Source organism: Micropterus salmoides, unplaced genomic scaffold (genome assembly GCF_014851395.1).
Source record: "Micropterus salmoides isolate LMB-PRFRI ecotype aquatic unplaced genomic scaffold, ASM1485139v1 Ms_hic_scaffold_1, whole genome shotgun sequence".
Taxonomy (NCBI): Eukaryota; Metazoa; Chordata; class Actinopteri; order Centrarchiformes; family Centrarchidae; genus Micropterus; species Micropterus salmoides.
The window spans coordinates 51,536,162-51,556,568 of NW_024040040.1; the positions used below are offsets into that span (position 1 = coordinate 51,536,162).

The following is a 20,407-nucleotide window of genomic DNA, read 5'->3' on the forward strand; positions in this document are numbered from 1 at the left end:
GATCCAGATAAAATACTAAGACTTAATTGTCCCAGAGAGGCAAAGGTTTATTTTAAACACAGTTTCAGATTTTTGAAACCTTTATTCTATTGTTGTTAATGAAAGAAAAGGACGATTTTATATGAACACAAAACACCAGAAATGTAGACTGCCTGGAAAAGCAGAATTTTAAAAATACCTTTATTATATTTCATGACAACTGCTCAAAGACTGTCGCCAACATGTAGCCTATCATTTAAATTTCCCCTTTTACTCTAAAACAGATTGATATATGTAAGAAATATGTTTCAGACATAAAACAAAGTTGGGTTCCTGCATCAAATTTCAAAAGAGAGGACTGGAACTAACTAATTGAGAGATCTAGTACATGAATTAAAACACAAATTATATAATATATATCTCAGATATTATTTCTGTTGCTTTTAAAGGTCTATCTACATATGTATATGTTTGTAAATATAACAGATCAGGCCTCATAATTTATTTTTTTTAATTAAATGTCCGTAATTGATTTAATTTCTCAAGTAAATCTTGTTTATATATGAATATATTAGTGCAATTGTAAGCTTAATATGTAATATAATTGTATATGCATTTTGATTAAAAGGAGAACCACATATCTGTTGACAATTTTTTATTTCTACCACATGTAACAATTGCAATTGTCATATGGAAAAAAAACATAACTGATTGAGTGATATATAATTCCAAAAAATATGTAAATAAACTTAGTATAACCTGTGATGACATACAAACTAACTCAAAACTTTACAATGGTGACATTAGAAGCAACAAAAAAACATATTCAATGCGTGAAAATAAACAAGTGCTTCTTCCAAGAATCAACACAAGTTAACATATGAATACTCAGTAAATTATATTCTATTGCATCTAGTATTTATGAAATCAACCATACAGAATACAAAATGCTCTCCAAGTTTTTATTCAACACATGATCGGGATGCAATCCACACAGCAAGACAACAAACCTTAAAAACACACAACTCACTGGATACATACAGGTGGAAGAGTAAAATATAGCTTTCCAAAAACATAGACATGGAGCCCGTGTATCAAAATAGTCTGCGACAAACGTACTCACACAGTCTGTTCAGATTTCTGTCCATATAAACTGCGCGTGGAGGTTAAATTATCTGGACAGCACAGAGTTAAAAATAAAAACAAATCATTTTGATAGGAGGAACATAAAGACACAGTGTGTTAGTTAAGTCCTTTACAAAACACAGACGTTAGTGTTGCTGTTTGTAACTGAAGCTGTGCGGCGTGGTCTTTCTGTCTTTCCATAGATTATAGCAGAAGTCAAAAACTAAACTACACTCACCTGAACATGAAGTAAAACTCTGGATAAATAAAAGATTAAACTAGAGAGACTTCTAAAAATGAACTTCTTCTCCTCTGTCCTCCCTCTTTCCTTTGGTTGCATCGTCCCCCCCCCCTACAAAAAAGGAACTTCTCTCTCTCCCACTTCCTTGTTCTCAAACTCATTTCTTTCTTTCTTTCTGCTTTTCTCCGTTTCCTCCGCCATCTTTAAAGGATTATTCCAGTGTTATTCAATATTTTCTTATTGTCAAAAAATCAAAAAAACAAAGCCAACAATGTGTCCACTGGTTCCTACTGAAGATGTAATATATAGTCTCAGGTTTAGTAATTTCCTAAAACAGCTGCTCACAAACAAACAAGAGGAAATAGAGCATTTGTTGGGAACTATTTTCAGCGGTGGATGAATCCACATGTGGTGCTCTAGTGAGTATTTGGGGCAAAAGAGAAATCAGTAGTTCACACAGGACTTTTTAGAAGATCCATTCATTGCTGGTTTTGTCTTTTAATTTGTCAGGCTTAATGACAAGAGGAAAAATTTAGAATATCACCAGACTTATATTTCAAACTAGTATGAAGCCTAGTCTGATAATAATCAGACTGAAATGTTTTTGTTTTGTTCACTTACTTATTTCAGCTGTTAATCTTCTGGTCAAATTGCTGAAATCTGAGTGGTCTAAGTCTAACTTGTTGCAGGTCATTCATATAAATTACAGATGCTTCCAATCTCTCATACCTTCTTTCTTCATGTGTCCTTCCTCCAATTGTAAAATTTGACTAACTTATCGACAGCATGCTAGATTTATACCTTCTTTCCTTTCCTCTTTAACATTAGAAAATCTCACCTGGTTATCAGCAGCGTGTGATGTCCTGTGTATTCCAGTAGATTTTCTGTAATTTATCATTTTAATTGTCCTTTTATGGAGTGAATCCACTTCCCCTCAGAAAGCCTTATCTACCGCTTTAGTGAGGGATTGCCTACGTTTCCCAGAAAACATTTCAATATTACCCAGAGAAGAAGCAGGAACTGGTTTTTGATTAAAGGTGGGAAAATGGACGGAAAAATAAATGTCTAGACCATCTCCCTTAATCATAACACACTCTGCAATGCATTCTGGTCTACTTCCTGCTCCTGTGGAAGTGGAAACTGCTCACTTTTATTTGTTGCATGCTGTTTTTAAAAGATGATGTTTTTGATACTCAATGACTGACATCTTTGTCACTTTGTCTACATTTGTTTTCCACAGGAAGGAGAAACATTAAACATGTAAATGATCCCTGAAATGCAAAGAACATCACCAACCGCTGATGTTATAACAGTGATTTTATTCTTTACATTTTACCACCTCCTGACCTCCGTCTCCTCTCTCTACCTCCCTCTTTCCTTTAGTTGCAACACTCCACGTAATTTGCCGGCAGCATGCCAGACTTGCCGGTTCGCTGCACGGTGCCGTACATCCATCCCTCGTCGATGGGCTGAGCGTTGACGATGACATCGCCGTCCCTGAACGAGACCTCGTCGTGGTCCTGAGCCGCATAGTCATACAACGCCCGGTAAACACGCTGCAAACAACACGAAGGGACAGTGAGAGGTTAGACTGTGACATGTGGTCATTTGTGGACTGTGATCCCACTTTTATTTTGTCATGAACCCGTCCACGTACTTTGCAATGAGAGGAAATCTTAACGCTGCAGCAAACAAACATATATTAGACAATACTACGCTTGCAACTTTGTGTCAACAGTTTGTCTCCTTCAATATAACGATGCCCCCGCGTACAAAGCCAGCTCCATAAAGACATGGTTTCCTAGTTTGGTGTGGAAGAACTTGACCGTCCTGCACAGATCATGATCTCAACCCCATCCAACACCTTAAGGATGAGCTGGAACGCTGACTGTCAGCAAGATTGGGTTTGTGTTTGCAGAGTAAGTACCAACTTTCCTGTGTGAGGTCTGGTCTGGTCCCTGGTGGCACCAACCATGAGCCGACGGTCTTTGTGATTTTCACAAAAAAAAGACAGTGGGGGTGAATCAGCTGTCCTATGTCCTTATATGTGCGCATACTTTTTTCTAATGCAGTCAAGTTTTAAAGTACTGGCTAATAAAATTGTGAGGGATGAATACCACACACAGATTTTAGTGGTGGTTGATGCTTTTCTGCAGAGGAAGGCGAGCGAAGAAAAGGAGCTCAGCAAATGTTTATGGCAGCGGTAAGTGTGTTACAGGAAGGCTCTGTGATCAATGCTACCCGACAAATAGGTCTTGTTTAACGTTGTAAAACATTTCGGTGAGGAGCTTGGTAGCGGTCAGTCCTTTCAAATGAGATATGTTGCAGGGTGACAGTGTGGTTTATTAAAATGTCTTTGTGGTCACTTAATAGAAAAGCTACATGATCAGAGGGCTTTCAGACGTAGAGTGGAGATTTTGTTTCAGCAATGCCAGTGCATCTTTGCAAAATACAGCTCCTGATATGGTGAATGAAAGCAGCGATCAGCAAAATGCACCAGTAAACAACTAATCAGGGTGAAACTGGTGACGGGATCCGAAAATAAAATGTTCAGCCAATTCAGCCAAAGACGGCTACATGAAAATCGTTTTGAGCAGGGACGTACCATCGAGGCTGAGTGCGGCGGGGAGGTGACAGATCTGACGGACGACATGCTGGTCTGGTGCATGTAGCCGTGATACTGCTGCTGCGGCTGCATCTGGACGCCCTGATGATACGCTCCAGGAAGGACAGGAGCTGAGCGAGAGGCAAAGAAAAAAACAGACAGACGGAGGAAGAGAGAATGACTGAGTTTAAAAAGCCTTGATAGAATAGTTTGACACCTGAAGAGCCTCCTCTGCTGTGACCACACCGTGAATGTTAGGGAAAAGACAAGTATGTGATTCAAACAACACAACCTGTAAGAAGACGGTGAGTTAGTCAGTGTTTCTTCAGCACTTCAATCAACATGGAAAACACAAACACATGCGAGTGTTCGTCTCCGTCAGAGGCTTCATCCTGCTAGTGTGTGTCTAAGTGAGAAAGACAACATGAGTAAAGATACCAGGAGTGTCGGTGCTGCTGCGATCCCAGAGGTCAGAGGTCAGCGAGCTGACAGACTGAGCCTGGCTGTGGGTGAGAGACTGCCTGCTCAGTCTGCTGTCGGCCCGCTCTGACAGGCAGCCACCACCAGGAGGCGGCACAGGACAGAAATAATGACAGCACAGACAGAAAACAAGGAGAGGAAGAAAAAAAACAAGACAAAAAAGTGAGTCAACGAAGAGAGAGAACGAGAGCAAACACAGATACGTGTATGTTGCTGTTAATTAAAAGACCAAACTCAAAAATGTGTTAGTGCGTCTCTCAACACTTCCTGACTTCCTGTCTGTGGCGTTTAGCTCCAAGCCCACTGGTTACTATGAAATATATAAATCTTTAAAAACAACTCACAAATATATAGATTCATTAAAAAGTAAAAGGCTCAGTTTAAATTGCTTAAACAGCTGCTCACTGTAACAAATGTTACTCAAACAGGTGGTGCATTTGTTGGGGACTATTTTCAGTGGTGGATGAATCCACATGTGGCGCTCTAGTGAGTGTGCAGGCAGCAGGACGGTGTGTGTGGGACTGAGTCAAAATAAACTACAGTGTGTGTGTTCACGGTGCTGAAAAAACATGTGACCCAGTGCAGCAGCGAGGCTCACTGATGGGTTTTAATAGTTTCTGGACAACAATGGAGGAAGAGGAGACATCAGGCTGTGAGACACATACAGGACTTGTTAGGAGATCCATTCACTGCTGGTTTGACTCTGCACGTGGGATTTGTGTTTGGAAATACAACTTATTATTGCAGAAGCACACACTTGTAGGAAACATGTGAACAACGAGAGACGAAGGAGCTTCCACACTGGTGTTGATTAAAACAGGTGGCACAAGATCAGTTTCATGCAAACACGACAACATCTTCTGCCTTCGTTGTGGGAAATTATGGCCTCAAAATGTGTTTTTTCCTCCAGCAGCAACTGGCAGACGTGCTATTTTAGTAGAAAGAGGGGAGTCAGGTGAACTACCAGACATCCTGCGCAGGCTCTTGGACTGGATGTTGTCCTCCAGAGGGTCAAAGTCAAAGATGGAGCCGGGGTCTGTCCTCCACACCTTCAGGTCTTCAGAGAGGAGGGAAAGCTCATTTGAAGAACACTGACTATGTCTACATGGACTGTGATAACCTGTCACAACTAAAAAACACGTGCAGCTCTTCATATCAGGGCAATCAGAAAACACTGATTTGTGTCACCTGAGCAAATGTCAGGCAGTATTTTGCAGTTTGTGAGCTGTTAATTATCAAAGAACAAGAGCTAAAACCACAAGAGCTGGAGCCTGGATCTGTTGACTACAAACAGTAAAAGGTAAAAAAAACATCACATCAAAAACAACCTGAAAATCCAGAGAGCAGCGCAGAGAGAAAAGTTATTAGTGATTTGATTGTTACGTCCGTCTTACTTTCAGATTAATTAGGCTAATGTTTTTAAATATGATTTAATCCCATAAGTTTCCTTCCAGTTGTTCAGGTGGTATATTCCCTCCTCTCTTACTGTCACACATGAGGAAATTATTTTGCAGCAGGTCAGCAAAAAAACCCCCAACTCAAAACAGAAACATAATAAAATAAAGACAACCTGCAACAAGAACAGATAAAGTGTTAACAGCCAAAAGGCAGTTTGTGATATTATCTCTCGTCAAAGTGAAAAGCTGTCTCTAGATATCAGCATGACGGAGTGGACGAAGCTCACAAACCCTGTACTTGAGCAAAAGTACAGATAACCTTGATAATACTCCACTAAAAATTCTACTTGACTCAAAGTAAAAAACATTAGTATGATTATGTTTTTCAGGCGTTGCTGACATGACAAACAAAATTTAAAAACAATCATCAAAATAGTTGCCAATTACATTTCTGTCAATCAACTACTTGTTTCAGCTGTACTTGTTTTGTATAAACTGTTGGGTAGATAAATTTAACAAAACGTCATAGTTTTTTAACTATTCGTAAGTTTTGTGCGTAAACATCTTACTTTGTAAAGTAACGAGTACCTGAAGTTGTAAGATAAATGTAGTGAAGCAAAACGTACAATATTTCCCTCTGAGATGTGGAGTAGAAATAGAAAGTGGCATGAAAAGAAAACATTTAAGTAAATTACAAATACCCCTAATTTGTATTAGTCCAGTATTTGAGTAAATGTACTTTGTCCACCACTGCCCGTCACTTTTAAATCGTTTTTGTGGCAGCATTTTGGGTGGAAACAATAAGATTTCCATTTCCTACATTTACTTGCGTGCACCCAAAAAACTGTGAAACATCCTGTTTGCAGGAAGTGCTGAGTTTGATAAAGAGTAAATTAACCCCAGTTCGAGGTCGAGGTCACTGACCTACGATGATGCCTCCTGGTCGTCTGTCCAGCTCCATCCCCTGGGGGTGGATCCCTTTGCTGTATCCCGCCTCTGCTATCATCTGATTGGCCCTCTGGTAGCGCTCCATGCTGGGATCGTCCATACCTGGCGTACAGCCTCGGCCGCGCGCCCGTTCAAAGTCCTCATGGTACTTCGCCTGTTGGAGGGGATAAACACACACACACACACACACACACACACACACACACACACAGCTCAATATAATGGAAATGATGCATTTAAAGAGTTAATACACATGTTAGATATCACACACACACACACACTCACACAGGTCAGGGTGCACATGGTCAGTGAGCAAATAAAACACACAAAGGAAATGTTTTTTAAATCTTTTATTATTAACACACACACACACACACACACACACACACACACACACACACAAGTGCATACGCTCTTAGGCCTTTGTACCCCTCCAGGTCTTCTGGTCTGAAAACTTGTTTTGCTGCAGATTCCAAATTTCATTTAAAACAGCAAGCACAGGCGGACATGGATTTTGTTACTGGTAAACAGTGTGGGTATGAATGTACTGACAGTATAAACTGCAGGCGAAAACAATCTGAGTTATACAGCTTCTGATCAGACTTACTCACTGCAACCAAGAGGCATCTCTCCTCCTCTGCTGCTGAGTCATCACTCCCACCCCCTCGTCTTAAAGGCTCCAGTGGACTGGGACCAGGATGATTGGATGTGGTTACAGGTGCTATTAAGCACACGCATGACCACATCCAACAGTCAGAGGTCAAATAGAGTTTAACCAGCACAACACTGCTGTTCAGCAGAGCGTTCGGTTTATGCTGGCTGGACCACACACTTTCAGGTTTAACTTTCTATTTCTGTTGACTACATCCACGCTAAATATTACAAAACAAAACCAATGAACCTGACAGAAAGCAGCTTTGAGTCCCCAAAAGTCTCTGGATTCAGGTCCACCTGAGGACCTCCAACACACACACACACACACACACACACACACACACACACACACGCGCACACAGCCGTCCTCCGAGCTGTCTGCTGGTTGCTGTTAGTAGCGGTGCGTCAGTCCCACCCATGGTGCCACGCCACTCATGTTATCAGCAAAGGCAGGAGCCACTGCAACCAGGCCGCTACCATGGAGACCGAGTCCTGTGACTTCCTGACACGCCTGTACTCAGGTGTGTCCAGCTCGCAGCAGCTCCGCCCCCTCATCTCCTGCAGCCCGCGCTGGTACCTCACCTGTTTACACACACACACACACACACACGTGATGTTACACATGATATTACACTGAGAAACGTGTGTGTGTGTGTGTGTGTGTGTGTGTGTGTGTGTCTTGCCGAGCTGATGTTCTCCTGGTTCTGTCTGACTCTCTCCAGTTCTGGAGTCACTCCGACACTGGAGGCCTTCACTGCGCTCTGCTTGTACTTGACCTGGTGGGAAGACAGATATTATTAAAATTATTATGTCTGTTCCTTCTCCTTGAGCCAGTAGAAAGAGTGTGAGCTGCACACATGTTGCTGTGAATTGCTTGCTCACAAATTTCCGACCTCCAACTAATAAAAACATAACTGAAGGTCACTCAAGGTCAAGAGTTCCTACTTTTAAACTTGGGACAGATCCATCTTCCCTGACTTCATGAATGGCAGCACCCATGGAAGATCACATTGTTAAAGATAAACCATCAACTGAAAGGCAACGTTTGGCTGCATTTAATTAAAATATTACATGCTTTTCATTTAGTAAAATCTGTTCTGTATGTAAAATGATCAACATATGTCACCAATGTTATTAGGTAGCTGGTTACAGTAAACAATCTCTCAAACTCATCTTCTCTGCACAAAAGTTATTCAGGAAAATGTTAAAAAAACATCAGGAAATATACAACTTTCATTGACTTTGGAGTTCACAAACCGATGTAGCTCGACGGGAACACAGTTAACAAGTATCGCATGTTTGTATGACTTGTTTTTTATTAAAACATCTTTTTAATTAACACCAAGGGTACTGCTGAGGGTTCACTTGTGCGCACACTTGACAAAGAAAAATCAGTTTGTCACTGTCAGCCATGTTTTTTGTTCACGGAAATTTCAACTGGGAAATTCTGACCTCCGACTGCGACTGGAACGCAGCATATGCGTGAAGAGGGTGACATCAGACCCACAGGTGGGAATCGTTTAATGCTCCTGACATAAGAGTGATAGTGAAATGATTCAGGTTCACTGAAAGGAAATAACAAAGTGTTCCTATTTCTCTTCTTCGTGTTCACGGTTCTTACATGCATCAGTTATCTGTCTCTGTGACACTCTACCACCAGAGGTATGATCACATCACAGCTGGGGACCTAGCTTTTTCCTGTCAGGGCCCCGAGGCTGTGAGGCTGGAAATTAGTCTGAGTGAGTGTCTTATTTTAAGTCTCGTCTAAAAATGCACTTTCATCTGCAAGCATATCCTGATTTTATCTGAACCACCTGCTTATTTTACAGTTTTTATTCTTTTATTTTTTTAATCCTGCCTATTTTAATGTTATATTTTATTTAGTTATTTAGTTTATTTAATTTAGTTATTATTTTACTGTTATTATTATTGCCCCTCATGTGCAGTATTTTATTATTCACTGTGGTATGTCATGTAATCTCTCACGGTGCTTGTTTGTTTCAATAAGTGTTCTGTAAATAAAGTTTATTATTATTACTCCTGTAGGAGCTGTATTTTTTCACAGTAATGTAGCATTTCGATTAATGAATTTATTATAAAAAGGGTCTGGGCCTCTGACAGTTGCCTGCCCGTTTAGGAATCCAGCCTAGTCTGTAAGTCTTGTTGTTGTTGGTGTTATTGGTGTCCTGGATACTCACTGATGATCCCACTATGCCAGTGCTACATATGTCCCTTTTCACAGCTGACATTTTCACTTTGTAATAGCAGGAAAAGCACAAGTAGAACCATTCCCACTGACCCAGTAAAGCCATGACAGTGACGCAGCATGCTCTAAACCTAAATAGGAAGCATTTGTTTTTAAATGGTGTAATCTACAGCTGTGCTATTCCTGCTACGACAAGACAAAATGTCTGCTGTGAAAAGACCTATTGCCCCCCCCCCCCCCAACACACACACACCACAGAGAAAACAATACTGCCATGAACTCATTAGAGATCGAGTGGTGGAAAAGCTGCCAACAGTGACCTGGCCTGGTCACCGTGGCACCAGAGCTGGACCGCGTGTGTGAATGGACAATTGTTCTGCACAGTCAGCTAACAGTTGCTAATGACATTGCAAAACACGCACACACACACAAAGTCCTTGCTCATTTATCGTTTTATTCATTCACTGAACTGCTTCTGTATCCACACGCACTTTGCCAATCCCAACTCCATCACTTCCTCTTGACAGCACCCACCCATTAGTACGAACACACACTCCCCTCGTTCACACAACCACCAGATAAACTGAACTCAGAACCACCGCACATTATTACGCTGCTCTTTACCCCTCATCTGTTTCAGGATCATTACTGTGTGTGTGTGCGTCCTTACTGAGCTGATGTTCTCCTGGTTGCGTCGGACTCGCTCCATCTCAGGTGTGTCCATGACAGCGGTGCCACGACCCACTTCCTCTCTGTACTGGACCTGAACAGAGCGAAGGACCAGCTGCTGGTTACAGCTTTTAAAGAAGCAGCACAGCAGCGTTTTACATCTGTTCATCAGTAACTTCATGATGTCTTCGTCGGCTGTTGAGCTTTCAGAACTTCTCAAGACTCTCCTGATCCTTTTGCCACTCAAAGGTTTTGAAGAAAATACTACTGACTATATCTACCACCACGTCCTGCAGGACTAACGTATACGTACATTGCTGATCTTCTTGGCGTTCTCTCTGGCGAGCACGATCTCTGGCGTCTCTGTGACTGAAGACATCAGGCCTCTCATCAGCTTGGAGTCCCAGCAGTACCGCAGCTAGAGGGCGACAGAGAGCTGCTTTGAAAACACGGAGTTCGTACGCATCAAAGGGCAACGCGGGACTTTTTAAACCCGGAACAGAAGATTATCAAGCTGTATTTGGACGGGACTAGAGTTGTCTCTGAAAGTGTGTGTGCTCACAGAGCTGATGTGTCTCTGGTTGGCTTTGACTCTCTCCATCTCTGGGGTTTCTGAAACCTGACTGTAGCTTCCCTTCAGACGCTTGGCTTCGTCCTTGTACTTCTTCTGTGAGTAGAAAGGGAAGGAGTTAGAAGAAGGGGAGCTCCGCTGAGAGTAACGCTCTCTTTTTCACTTCCCACCCAGGTTCGCCCTGCCGGCTCACGCACCTGGCTGTAGACGTCTTTGAGGTAGGAGGCGTGCAGCAGTTCAGGAGTATCTGTAACCGTCCCGTATGAGTTTTCCCTGACCTGCTTCTTGTAGGACCTCTGTGACACACAGACACACGCCATCAGCTGATTTGTAATGAGTGTGATGGATGATCTGAAGACAACTGGAGCTGCCATCACTGCTGTTGCTTTATGACAACTTTCTTTCATACAGCAATAATTACATCCTTTATTTACTTTTTATGTCATCCAGCATGCACTGATGTATTTTCACTCTATTACTAAAACATCTGCATTGTACCCATTAAAAACAAACTCTTAGCAGGATATGTGGAGTTTGAGTCAACGACTGTGGAACAACCAACATTAAAGAATTCTCCAGACACATTTGTGCTAATTTGATAAACAAAATCTTTTAAATTATATTTCCAGGCCCTCCAGACTAGAATGGTATTATTGTCAAGGGTAAACATATAACTAAAAGATCAGCTAAACAAGTTGCCTTTCACACAGAAAACAGCTCGCAAAAAATATGATTTGATTGAAAATTAATGCCACTGATTGAAATTTACAACTTTTGTAGTGATATACAGCACACACACAGACACACACAGTTACCTGGCTCTGGATCTCTGAGGCTCTCGTGGCTCTTTGTATCTCGAGGACGTCTGCGCTCAGCTCCATGCCTTTACCCACGATCTCCCTCTCTAAATCCCTGCGGTACTCCTTCTGTAGATGGCAGACACACACACCACCGACATTACACATCAACACTCAGGTTAAAGCCACATCACTTGTGTGTTTTTATGTCTGGTGTGAGTTTTACCTCGTTCAGTATCTGATTGGCATTTTTAACCCTCAGCAGCTCAGGTGTTTCCTCCAGCCCAATGCCGGATAAGCCCCGCCCCTTCACCTCCTGCTCCAGGTCCTTCCTGTACGTCTTCTACAGAGAGACAGATGCTTAGAGAATGAATGAATGGTAAAGGTTTTCATCATTTTGACTTTATTTAATGCATTAAGACATCATAGAGCAGTGGAGGTACTTGATATTCACATATCATTTAATACTGAATATTCTTATTGCTGTTTGAACGGGTTGGAGAAAAACATAATTTAAAATGCGTGTGTGTGTGTTACCTCGCTCAGCAGGCTGCTAGCATGGCAGGCTGTCAGGTATCCAGGTGTTTGGTCTACATCAGTCATTGCTTTGCCCTTCATCTGCTCCTCGTAGTCCCTCCGATACTCTTTCTGAGAAAGAGAGACATGCAGACAAACAGCAGAGAGAGAGAGAGAGAGAGAGAGAGAGAGAGAGAGAGTAAAATGTAGTGTGAATTATCTCTGCAATAATACAACCTGCCAGGAAGAAACACAAATGTGTTTTAGCTTTGGATGTTTGTGTTAACATCTTAATCAGCATATATTCTTTACTTCTATGTAAATAAACAAGTTATAATAAAGAAAATGGATTATGGAGCCTCCTTAAATAATTGAGTTTAGGTAAGCTGATGATACATGATCTTTGTATTTGTGTTGCATGTTTCTTTCCCAAAGCAGTTTTCAGAACAGCCTTCATGTCTTTCCAGTTAAGAAATAAGAAAACAAAAGCACTTTAGTCGCCTCTAACTGAAGAAAAGCCCCGCTGAACATGGCTGGAGCACAAACAGAGAAGCAAAACATGCTGAACAAGTGTAAAGGTATAGAAACACACTCTTTGACTATTATAATCTCCTAGACGCCCATATTTCACTAGTTTGCATCAGAGGGCCGAGATACTCTGCGCTGAGAGAGTGTTTCACCTCGCTTTGCATCTTCTGCGCTTCTTTAGACACTTTGTACGTCTGAGTGTCTCCAAACTCCATCTGAGAGCGACCTTTGTTCTTCTCATACTCCTCTCTGTACTTCACCTGAAACCACAAACACATTTGTTGACATTTGTTTACTGATTGAAAAAAGAGAACGTCAGAAGGAAAAAGAAAAGGCAGCAGCAGTGAGGGTAACCTGGCTGTGCAGCACCGCGTTCTCCTTGTGGTGGAGCTGTTCAGCCGTGTCCAGAGGGACGTGGTACTGAGCCTTCGTCTGCTCGTACTTCTTCTTATACTCCACCTGAAGACACACACACACACACACTACATTAACAGCTTGATCACACACTTTATCTGCCTAACCTGGACTTGTACAGCTGTAGAAGTCCAGTACATGTTAAACAGGTGAATGATGGTGTCGTACATTACTCTGCAGCTTGCTGGCGTGCAGAACGTGTTCCAGCTGCAGGAGGTTCGGCAGGTCTGAAGAACCTTCTGGTTTCTGGTTCTGGTTGGTCTTGTATTTCACCTGGAGGACAGAAGAAGTGTTAACAAATCAGCTTCTTTGGCAGAGATATTCTTTAGTACTTTATGTTGTGGTGCATGTTTACTTGACAGCCTATCACACTCAGGCATGGTAGCTGCCTCTAGCTTCCTCCTCCATCTTTGCTAAAATTAGGATTTCCTGGCTCCAGTTAATTACGGCGGCGAGCAGTCCTACAGGCTAAAAAAACATCACAAACCCCTTCAGGGCCGTTTTCCTTTGCAGTCTGCGGACACAGCTCAACAAATGTCCCTTCCCTCTTCATTCAGTTTCCGCACACATCCGCATCTCTTTGAAGTTTTTCTTCGCTGATTTGGTGCCAGAATCCATTTCACATGAAGCCACTTTTTTTTTTTTTTGCCAAATTCTCTTACTGAGAACCTGCATTCAGAAACCTGCCTGTGCATCGTGATGCGGAGGGTCTCTTGTTCGGTAAGAGGCTTTTCCGAAAAAAGCAGCTCTGAGTGAACGAGCAGCGTTCAGCACAACAAGCCGTTACGTAACGTTGTGAAGTGGACAGGCTCTTTTCTGTGGCTGTGTGGGCAGCAAGCGGACTAAAACTGAACCATGGCTTCATCTGTGTGTGTGTTTGCAGGGTACATCAGTTGCTGGGTCCATCTTTACGTGCATTTTTACACGTGTGTGTATGTTTGCTCAGTATCTCTGCATGTGTGTGACTGCATGTAGTGTATGTCTGTGTGTACGTGGGTGTCCATTGTGTGTGTGCAACCTCTTCAACTTCTCCAGCTCTCATCCTACAATCCCTCTCCGTTTGCCTTACAAAAGGTTGCCATGGTTACGCCCACACAACAGACGAGAGCTTTAGAGTCAAAGTGAATGAGACACACAGAAACAGTTTGTTCCCCTTGGACTCGTTTATCCCGACGCTTGAAAAAAACACAACATAAATGTCTTCAGGTGAACTGGAGGAGACAAAATCTGAATATTCTTTTCTGTTGTATCTTAATAAGAAATCTGGAAGTGAAAGTGATGATTAAAACCACAGTGATTTTCACTTTGATCTGTTGTGTTGCTGCTTCACCACAGAAACTTCGTCCTGTTTGTCTGCGCGTTCTGTCGGCTGAGGACTCGCCTGCTCCGACTGAACACGACAAATCAAAAGCTAAAGGTGAAACCAAACTGTCCCCTGAGCATCAGAACAACATGATCTGAACTTCCAGCTCCAAGAAGAAGTTTAGTTTTTACTGATAAATCCTCAGAAGTAAAGACCCTGAGACAGTAAACACTTTAGACTGACTAGCTGTCTGTCTAAAAACAACTAGTCCGGTGCCCAAATGTGCATCCAAAGACTTCCTGTGCTCTTCTATCCCCTTAAAATTCTCTTGTCCATTTGTTAACTGTCATTTCTTCCCCTTGGTATTTATTTAATTGATGCAGTATACCTTATTAGCTCTTACTAGTTTCTGTTGTTACTTGCAGATCTTTTATTTTATTGAAGCTTGTGTGTTCCTCAAGTGGAAGTCGCTTTGGATAAAAGCGTCCATACTGTCTGAGAAGTGATCCCTTTATACCACTAAAATATATAAAAAGTTCTTGTTCTGTGTGAAAATGGCGTCTAAAAGTGCTTTAGAGATGTACAGTAGGTGTTAACTAAATCAAGGTAGTCTCAGTTTTAGTCTTTTTTCCTTCTTTGTGTTACTTTCCCTTCTTCCCTCATCCAGAAACCAGACCCATGTATTACAAATAGGGAACATCGTCCTAAAAAGACCAAAGAACAACAAAAAAAACTGTGTGTTCAAGAAAATTAACTACATCTCATGTACACTGGAGATTACGGTGGACTGTTTGTGAAACTATACCATCATTTCCACAAGGATCAATTTGCATCGTTGCTTGAAATACTGAACTATTAAAGATATATTTCTGCTACATCACATTTATTTTCTGTGGTGAAGCATTTACTGTTTTCAAAAGTCTCCTGTGTGGTGAAATTAGGTTACACTCCCACATCCAACGCAAAAAAATCAAACTCAAGATCTAGTACGCTGTTGGAAAAATCAAATCCTGAACAAAAATGGACGTGATTTGAAAATTTCTTGCATTAATAACTGGATTAGTGAGCTGCTCAGATCTTGAGTGGTCCACCTGACAGCTGCATTACGACGTGATGATAAAAAAAATAAAGCTGTGATGCCATAAGCTATAGTAAGCTGTTCATCATAGAGCTGAAAAGATCATGTGACCGCGAGATTGACTCACCTGACTGGCCAGAGCAGCAGCAGCTTGAGTGTGTTTGAAGGAGAGACAGTCCAGTGGGTTGTAACGAGGCCTCTGGCCCTTTAAGAGTCTGTCGAAACTCTCCTTATACTTCACCTGCAGGAAGGAGAGAAAGAGCCGGTGATCCATCCCTAATGTTACTGTCATCTGCCCAATGCATGCTGGGTAAACTGTGTGTGTGTGTGTGTGGTTTACCTGGCTGGCCAGTTTGGAAACCTCCTTGGCGTGCTGGATGTCGGTTCTGGCCAAAAGAGAGCCGTCGCTGTAAATTGGCAGCTTGGTGCTGCTCCTATAGGCGATCTGTGGAAATAACACACACACACAATAAAAAAAAAGTAAAACACAAATGTTTAAAAGATGCACAAACGCCAACATGTGAAGACAGCGCAACACACGCTCTCTACAGAGTCAACATCTAAGGACACACACATAAATAATAACAAAAACACACACAATGCGTACACGCACACACTTTGGTATCTTGAAAAATTAAGGAGAGATTATAGTTGTTGGAGATATTTAGCTCCCGTGCTCTCTCTCCCAAACACACACACATGCGCGCACACACACTTCCCATGAAGATGAATCTTGCAGGACTCTCTTACATAATGACTGTTCAGCGTTAACAGCAGAAGGTTTTCTATAATTAATCAGTGGCTCCACTTAGAGAACAGCTGGTGAAAAGCTGGTGAAACATGTACACTCACTCAAGTACACACACACACACACACACACACACAGACTCACGTCGCTGGCCAGTTTAGCAGCATTGGTGGCGTTGATGATGTCAGGTCTGTCTGCCATCGTGCTGTAGTGATGAAGCTCCTCTCTGCCTTTTCTGTAGCCGACCTGAGAGCACACAGGGGTTAGAAACAGAAGAAGGAGATGAAGTCACTACATTTAGGGTAAGCTATACGATAAAAGTGTAATTTGAGAAATTATTTAAGCGGTTTTCTTTGGCCACATCATGTAAGGTACTTTATTATCACATAGTGAAATTTCATCTCTGCACTAACCCATCCCACGTATTGGGAGCAGTGGGCCGCCGCTGTGCAGCGCCCGGGGACCAACTCCAAGTGTAAGGCACTGACTGGAGAACCTAACATGTTTTTTATGGTGGAGGAAACCCACGCAGACACGGGGAGAACATGCAAACTCCACTGTGCTTTCCACCGGCCCACTGCGCTAATCAGTCTTGTGAACTACAAGTATGTCCACACTAAGCCGGTTAAATTTTTACATCACACAAAAATCTCTCTCTGTCCATTTCGCCGTTCTTCCAAACTTCTTCTCCTCCTATGATGGAGCTTTTCCAAAACTTCCTCCCACACAGAGATTTTTTTCAAACCCGTGACATCAGCTGCCCAGAGAGGGTCAGGTGCTGTACAGCAGTCAAGTTGAGAAGATAACATTTAGTCGCCTCTAACTTTCTCTGGCCAAAAAGAGAACTCATTAAAACTTCCCATAGCAAGATCCAACAAGGCCAAATAGACTCACTTTTTAATGGCGCTTTGCACACATGCTACAGTCAAACCATGGGTCACAGGAGGGGATATTGATCAGCCTGCAAACCACCCACCCAAACAAGCAGTGGAGGGAGGCTTCGGCAGAGTGCAGCGTGGGTAAACGGAAGGCGCTCTATTGAGAGTAACCATGACAACGGCTTCTGTGCGCTACACAGCTGTAGCCTGTTTAACTTAAGTTAAAATTAAAGCTAACATTACGTAACTTTACCTGATAGGCCTTCATCTAGTTTTGCAGGGATGCTCTGCCGTGTGAATTCTCTCCTGTTGATGTCCCATTTGTTTAAACAGTAATAGTTTCTGGAAACTGAAGTTTGAAAAGTTGAAGACAATTCAACTTCGGCAGCAGACGGGCGTATGCGTGAGGTGAGCACTTCTCCTCACTCTAACAGGGACACTTGCTACTGAACATATACTGTTTCTGCTGCTCCCTGATAAAAGAAAAACGTTTCTGCAGATACCTGTTCATAAAAAAACCAACAAGAAAACTGCACTCTGATGATAACTTGTTTTAACAAGCTAGATAAAAGGTGAAGCCCTGGAAGTGCAAATAGCTTTGGTTTTATAAGTGATTTGATAACATTAATGTTTAAGATGAGATTTACAAGAACTATTTTATTGCTACTGTGTAAAAGGAATGCTGCTGGTAAAAAGCACCTTATTTGTTTAAAGTGTTTGCAAACCACACGTTATTACACTTTTGTGTATATAGCAGTACATTTAAATTAAAAGTGTACAATAAACTACTTTAGAATTCATTATTCAATTTTGCGCGTAACAATGCGCGAACTGTTGCCCCGCACTACTCATGATGTGATAAACAATACAGTTTTTTGAATCTTGAATCACAATAATTAACATGTGATGATGTGAAGGCATGTCTGCAATGTTCCTGAGTTGATGAAAACAAGACTGAACTAGCTTAGTTACACAGAGATTAAAATTTGTCATGCCCTTTGGATTAATGCACCCACTTTGTACGAGCCTGCTGACAGTACAGTGTAAAACAATGGCACAAAAAGATTTTGTGCTGTTAACACCAAACTCCACACAGATGAGCTGGTGCTCAGTTTCTCGCTTGTTTGTAGCCCACACAGTCACAGAGAGTTACATAACCACTTGTTTATATATATATATATATTACACTAAGAAGTACAAACATGCAAGTGTGTGTGTATTTACATCACTCTGGTTCTTGTTGACCTCCATGGCGTGCTCCACCTCCGGCAGCGCTTTCATGTTGGTGTAGCTGCACTTCCCTTTCTCACGATTATACTTCTCCTTATAGAGCTTCTACAGAGACACAGAGAGAAAGAGAGACAAGGTATGAAAGGATAAAAGGGAGGCAAGAAGGAAAGAGATGGTCAGAAAAAAAGGAAGAAAAGGAGGCAGTTAAATAAAGAAAACAGAAAAAATTAACATGATGGATAGAGGGAGAAAACATCTGATGACTAATTCAGCCTGCTGCTGAATAACGAGCGAAAACACATTCGTTCATTTGCCTAAAAATAAGACCAGCAGCTTCCAACTGTGAAAATGAGAAATTCACAGCAGGACGCAGAAATGAATATTAAACTGAGTGAAGATTAACAGGCCTGCAGAACAAACCCGCTGCCCTTTGCGTTCAGCTTTACCTTTAAGGATTTCATGTTTCAAAACCAGTTATTTGCTAACGAGAGTACAATGTAAAACCAAACAGTTTCTTTCTCAATCTATGAAAAGATGGTGCCGTTCAGTAGGTAGACTTTTATCAGGTAAAACTCAGATGTCAAAGAGCATCTGGGATGAGGAGACAATGCATAATATACAGTAAACCAACGAGGGCACACATCATTCAATAGAAAATGTACTGTGATGTCTAAAAGAATGCAGTAAAACTCTCAGATAATGATCAAATTAACCGGGCTGGTAACACAAAATATGTCTCCCGTGCTCCTTCAGCCCGTGGATCAGTTTTATTGTAACAGCGTTTTGGAGAAGCAGGGCAGTCTGGGCTGCTGTTGTCTAGGTGGTGTACGTTATACGCTCCAGTTAGCGTCAACATTGCTCGGTCAACAGACGTGAAACCAGAAAGCATCAGGCCCTGTGCCCCAGTTTACCCGGAGCTGTGATGTTCTGCCCTCTGGGCCCGATAGGCACCAAGCAATGAACCTCATCTGTGAATCAAGCAGTCCAAGTCTACACTCATCTTCATCACACTGCAGCTCCACTCCTTCAGATTCCTGGTGGCACTTTTGTATTTTTGTATTAAACTGAATCCATCAGGCCAGATTTTCCTCACACCTGACTCTGCTTATTTCTGGGCTCTGTGATCAGTTTAGAGTTTATGATCTCCTGCATTATTTAAAGCAGTATAGATGTGTTCTGGTCCTATTACTGTCACTCAAATGCACCAAAATGAAATTGTTCTGCTGCATACAAATCTCAGTTTGAGCACATTTACTGACACATTTTTGTAAATAATGAAATCAATGTCATGTTGGAAAAACCTCCAGCTGCTGGAGACAGTGAAGGTCATCTGAGGCAAACCGTTATCATCCAATCTGGTCCTTCTTGGTGAAAGGTTCATAAAGTTTGAATCCCTTTTAAGTTGACATAAGAGTACTCCACCTGCTCCAGGTTTTAACTCTTTCTGAGTGGCCTTGCCTGAAAACGGCAGCATCAAAAAGTTAAGATAGTTTAAAGTAGATTTACATCCGTGGTATTTTGAGAGGTGTCAGTTTTCAGAAGCGATCCGGTGAAATGTGTGTCTGCCCCAGTTTATCAGCTTCAACCTGCCACTGCTGTTTGTCTTCACTGTGTGTGTGTGTGTGTGTGTGTGTGTGTAGGCAGTAGGTCAGTGTCTGTGTCCTCAGGCGGTAGAGCACAACACAGCTGCTCTCCGTGTTCATGCCTCAGCAAACAAAATGATACCAACCCTCTCCCTCTATATGTGTGTGTTAAGCATCTTGGGATGTTGCTGTTTAAAGGCCTCACATTTGCTGTGAGTCTCTCCTGACCTGCTGCAAACTGAGCTCTTAATTACAAGCTATAAACGCCCAAAAGGCTGCTCTTTACTTTACTGTAACTGTAAAACAACAGCCATGATGACAGTCTGCTCTAAGGCCCATCTACAACACTTTCGCATTAGAGTTTTAAAACGAATGTGCTCTCCGTCCACACCAGCATTTTAGCTGCATATCAGAGTTGATCTCCGTCTACATTAAAACGACTGAAAACGCACTTCAA

At 42.0% G+C, this 20,407-nt stretch overlaps 2 protein-coding genes across 15 annotated transcripts in view; both read right to left on the reverse strand.

The window, feature by feature from the left end:
- Nucleotides 1-619: 619 nt before the first annotated feature.
- The window catches only part of LOC119913373 (LIM zinc-binding domain-containing Nebulette-like), a 114,915-nt gene continuing 95,127 nt past the window's right edge, over nucleotides 620-20,407 (reverse strand). The window contains exons 5-8 of one of the 2 annotated variants that reach the window (XM_038732798.1): nucleotides 6,752-6,929; nucleotides 5,395-5,487; nucleotides 3,951-4,081; nucleotides 620-2,901 (exon numbers count right to left, since the gene is read on the reverse strand). In XM_038732798.1, the coding sequence (XP_038588726.1) occupies nucleotides 2,725-2,901; nucleotides 3,951-4,081; nucleotides 5,395-5,487; nucleotides 6,752-6,929 (579 nt within the window). In that variant the 3' untranslated portion in view covers nucleotides 620-2,724. The remainder of the gene's footprint in view (nucleotides 2,902-3,950; nucleotides 4,082-5,394; nucleotides 5,488-6,751; nucleotides 6,930-20,407) is intronic. The other variant, XM_038732789.1, reaches the window with a different exon arrangement.
- Nucleotides 7,111-20,407, reverse strand: part of LOC119913293 (nebulin-like) — a 71,408-nt gene continuing 58,111 nt past the window's right edge. For all 13 annotated transcript variants that reach the window (XM_038732710.1, XM_038732702.1, XM_038732758.1 and 10 more), the window contains 16 exons: nucleotides 18,362-18,472; nucleotides 16,404-16,505; nucleotides 15,852-15,956; nucleotides 15,639-15,752; nucleotides 13,299-13,403; nucleotides 13,071-13,175; nucleotides 12,869-12,976; nucleotides 12,210-12,320; nucleotides 11,899-12,015; nucleotides 11,691-11,801; nucleotides 11,073-11,171; nucleotides 10,867-10,971; nucleotides 10,618-10,722; nucleotides 10,306-10,398; nucleotides 8,113-8,205; nucleotides 7,111-8,011 (listed from right to left, as the gene is read on the reverse strand). In XM_038732710.1, coding sequence (XP_038588638.1) covers nucleotides 7,862-8,011; nucleotides 8,113-8,205; nucleotides 10,306-10,398; nucleotides 10,618-10,722; nucleotides 10,867-10,971; nucleotides 11,073-11,171; nucleotides 11,691-11,801; nucleotides 11,899-12,015; nucleotides 12,210-12,320; nucleotides 12,869-12,976; nucleotides 13,071-13,175; nucleotides 13,299-13,403; nucleotides 15,639-15,752; nucleotides 15,852-15,956; nucleotides 16,404-16,505; nucleotides 18,362-18,472 — 1,734 coding nt within the window. In that variant the 3' untranslated portion in view covers nucleotides 7,111-7,861. The remainder of the gene's footprint in view (nucleotides 8,012-8,112; nucleotides 8,206-10,305; nucleotides 10,399-10,617; nucleotides 10,723-10,866; nucleotides 10,972-11,072; nucleotides 11,172-11,690; nucleotides 11,802-11,898; nucleotides 12,016-12,209; nucleotides 12,321-12,868; nucleotides 12,977-13,070; nucleotides 13,176-13,298; nucleotides 13,404-15,638; nucleotides 15,753-15,851; nucleotides 15,957-16,403; nucleotides 16,506-18,361; nucleotides 18,473-20,407) is intronic.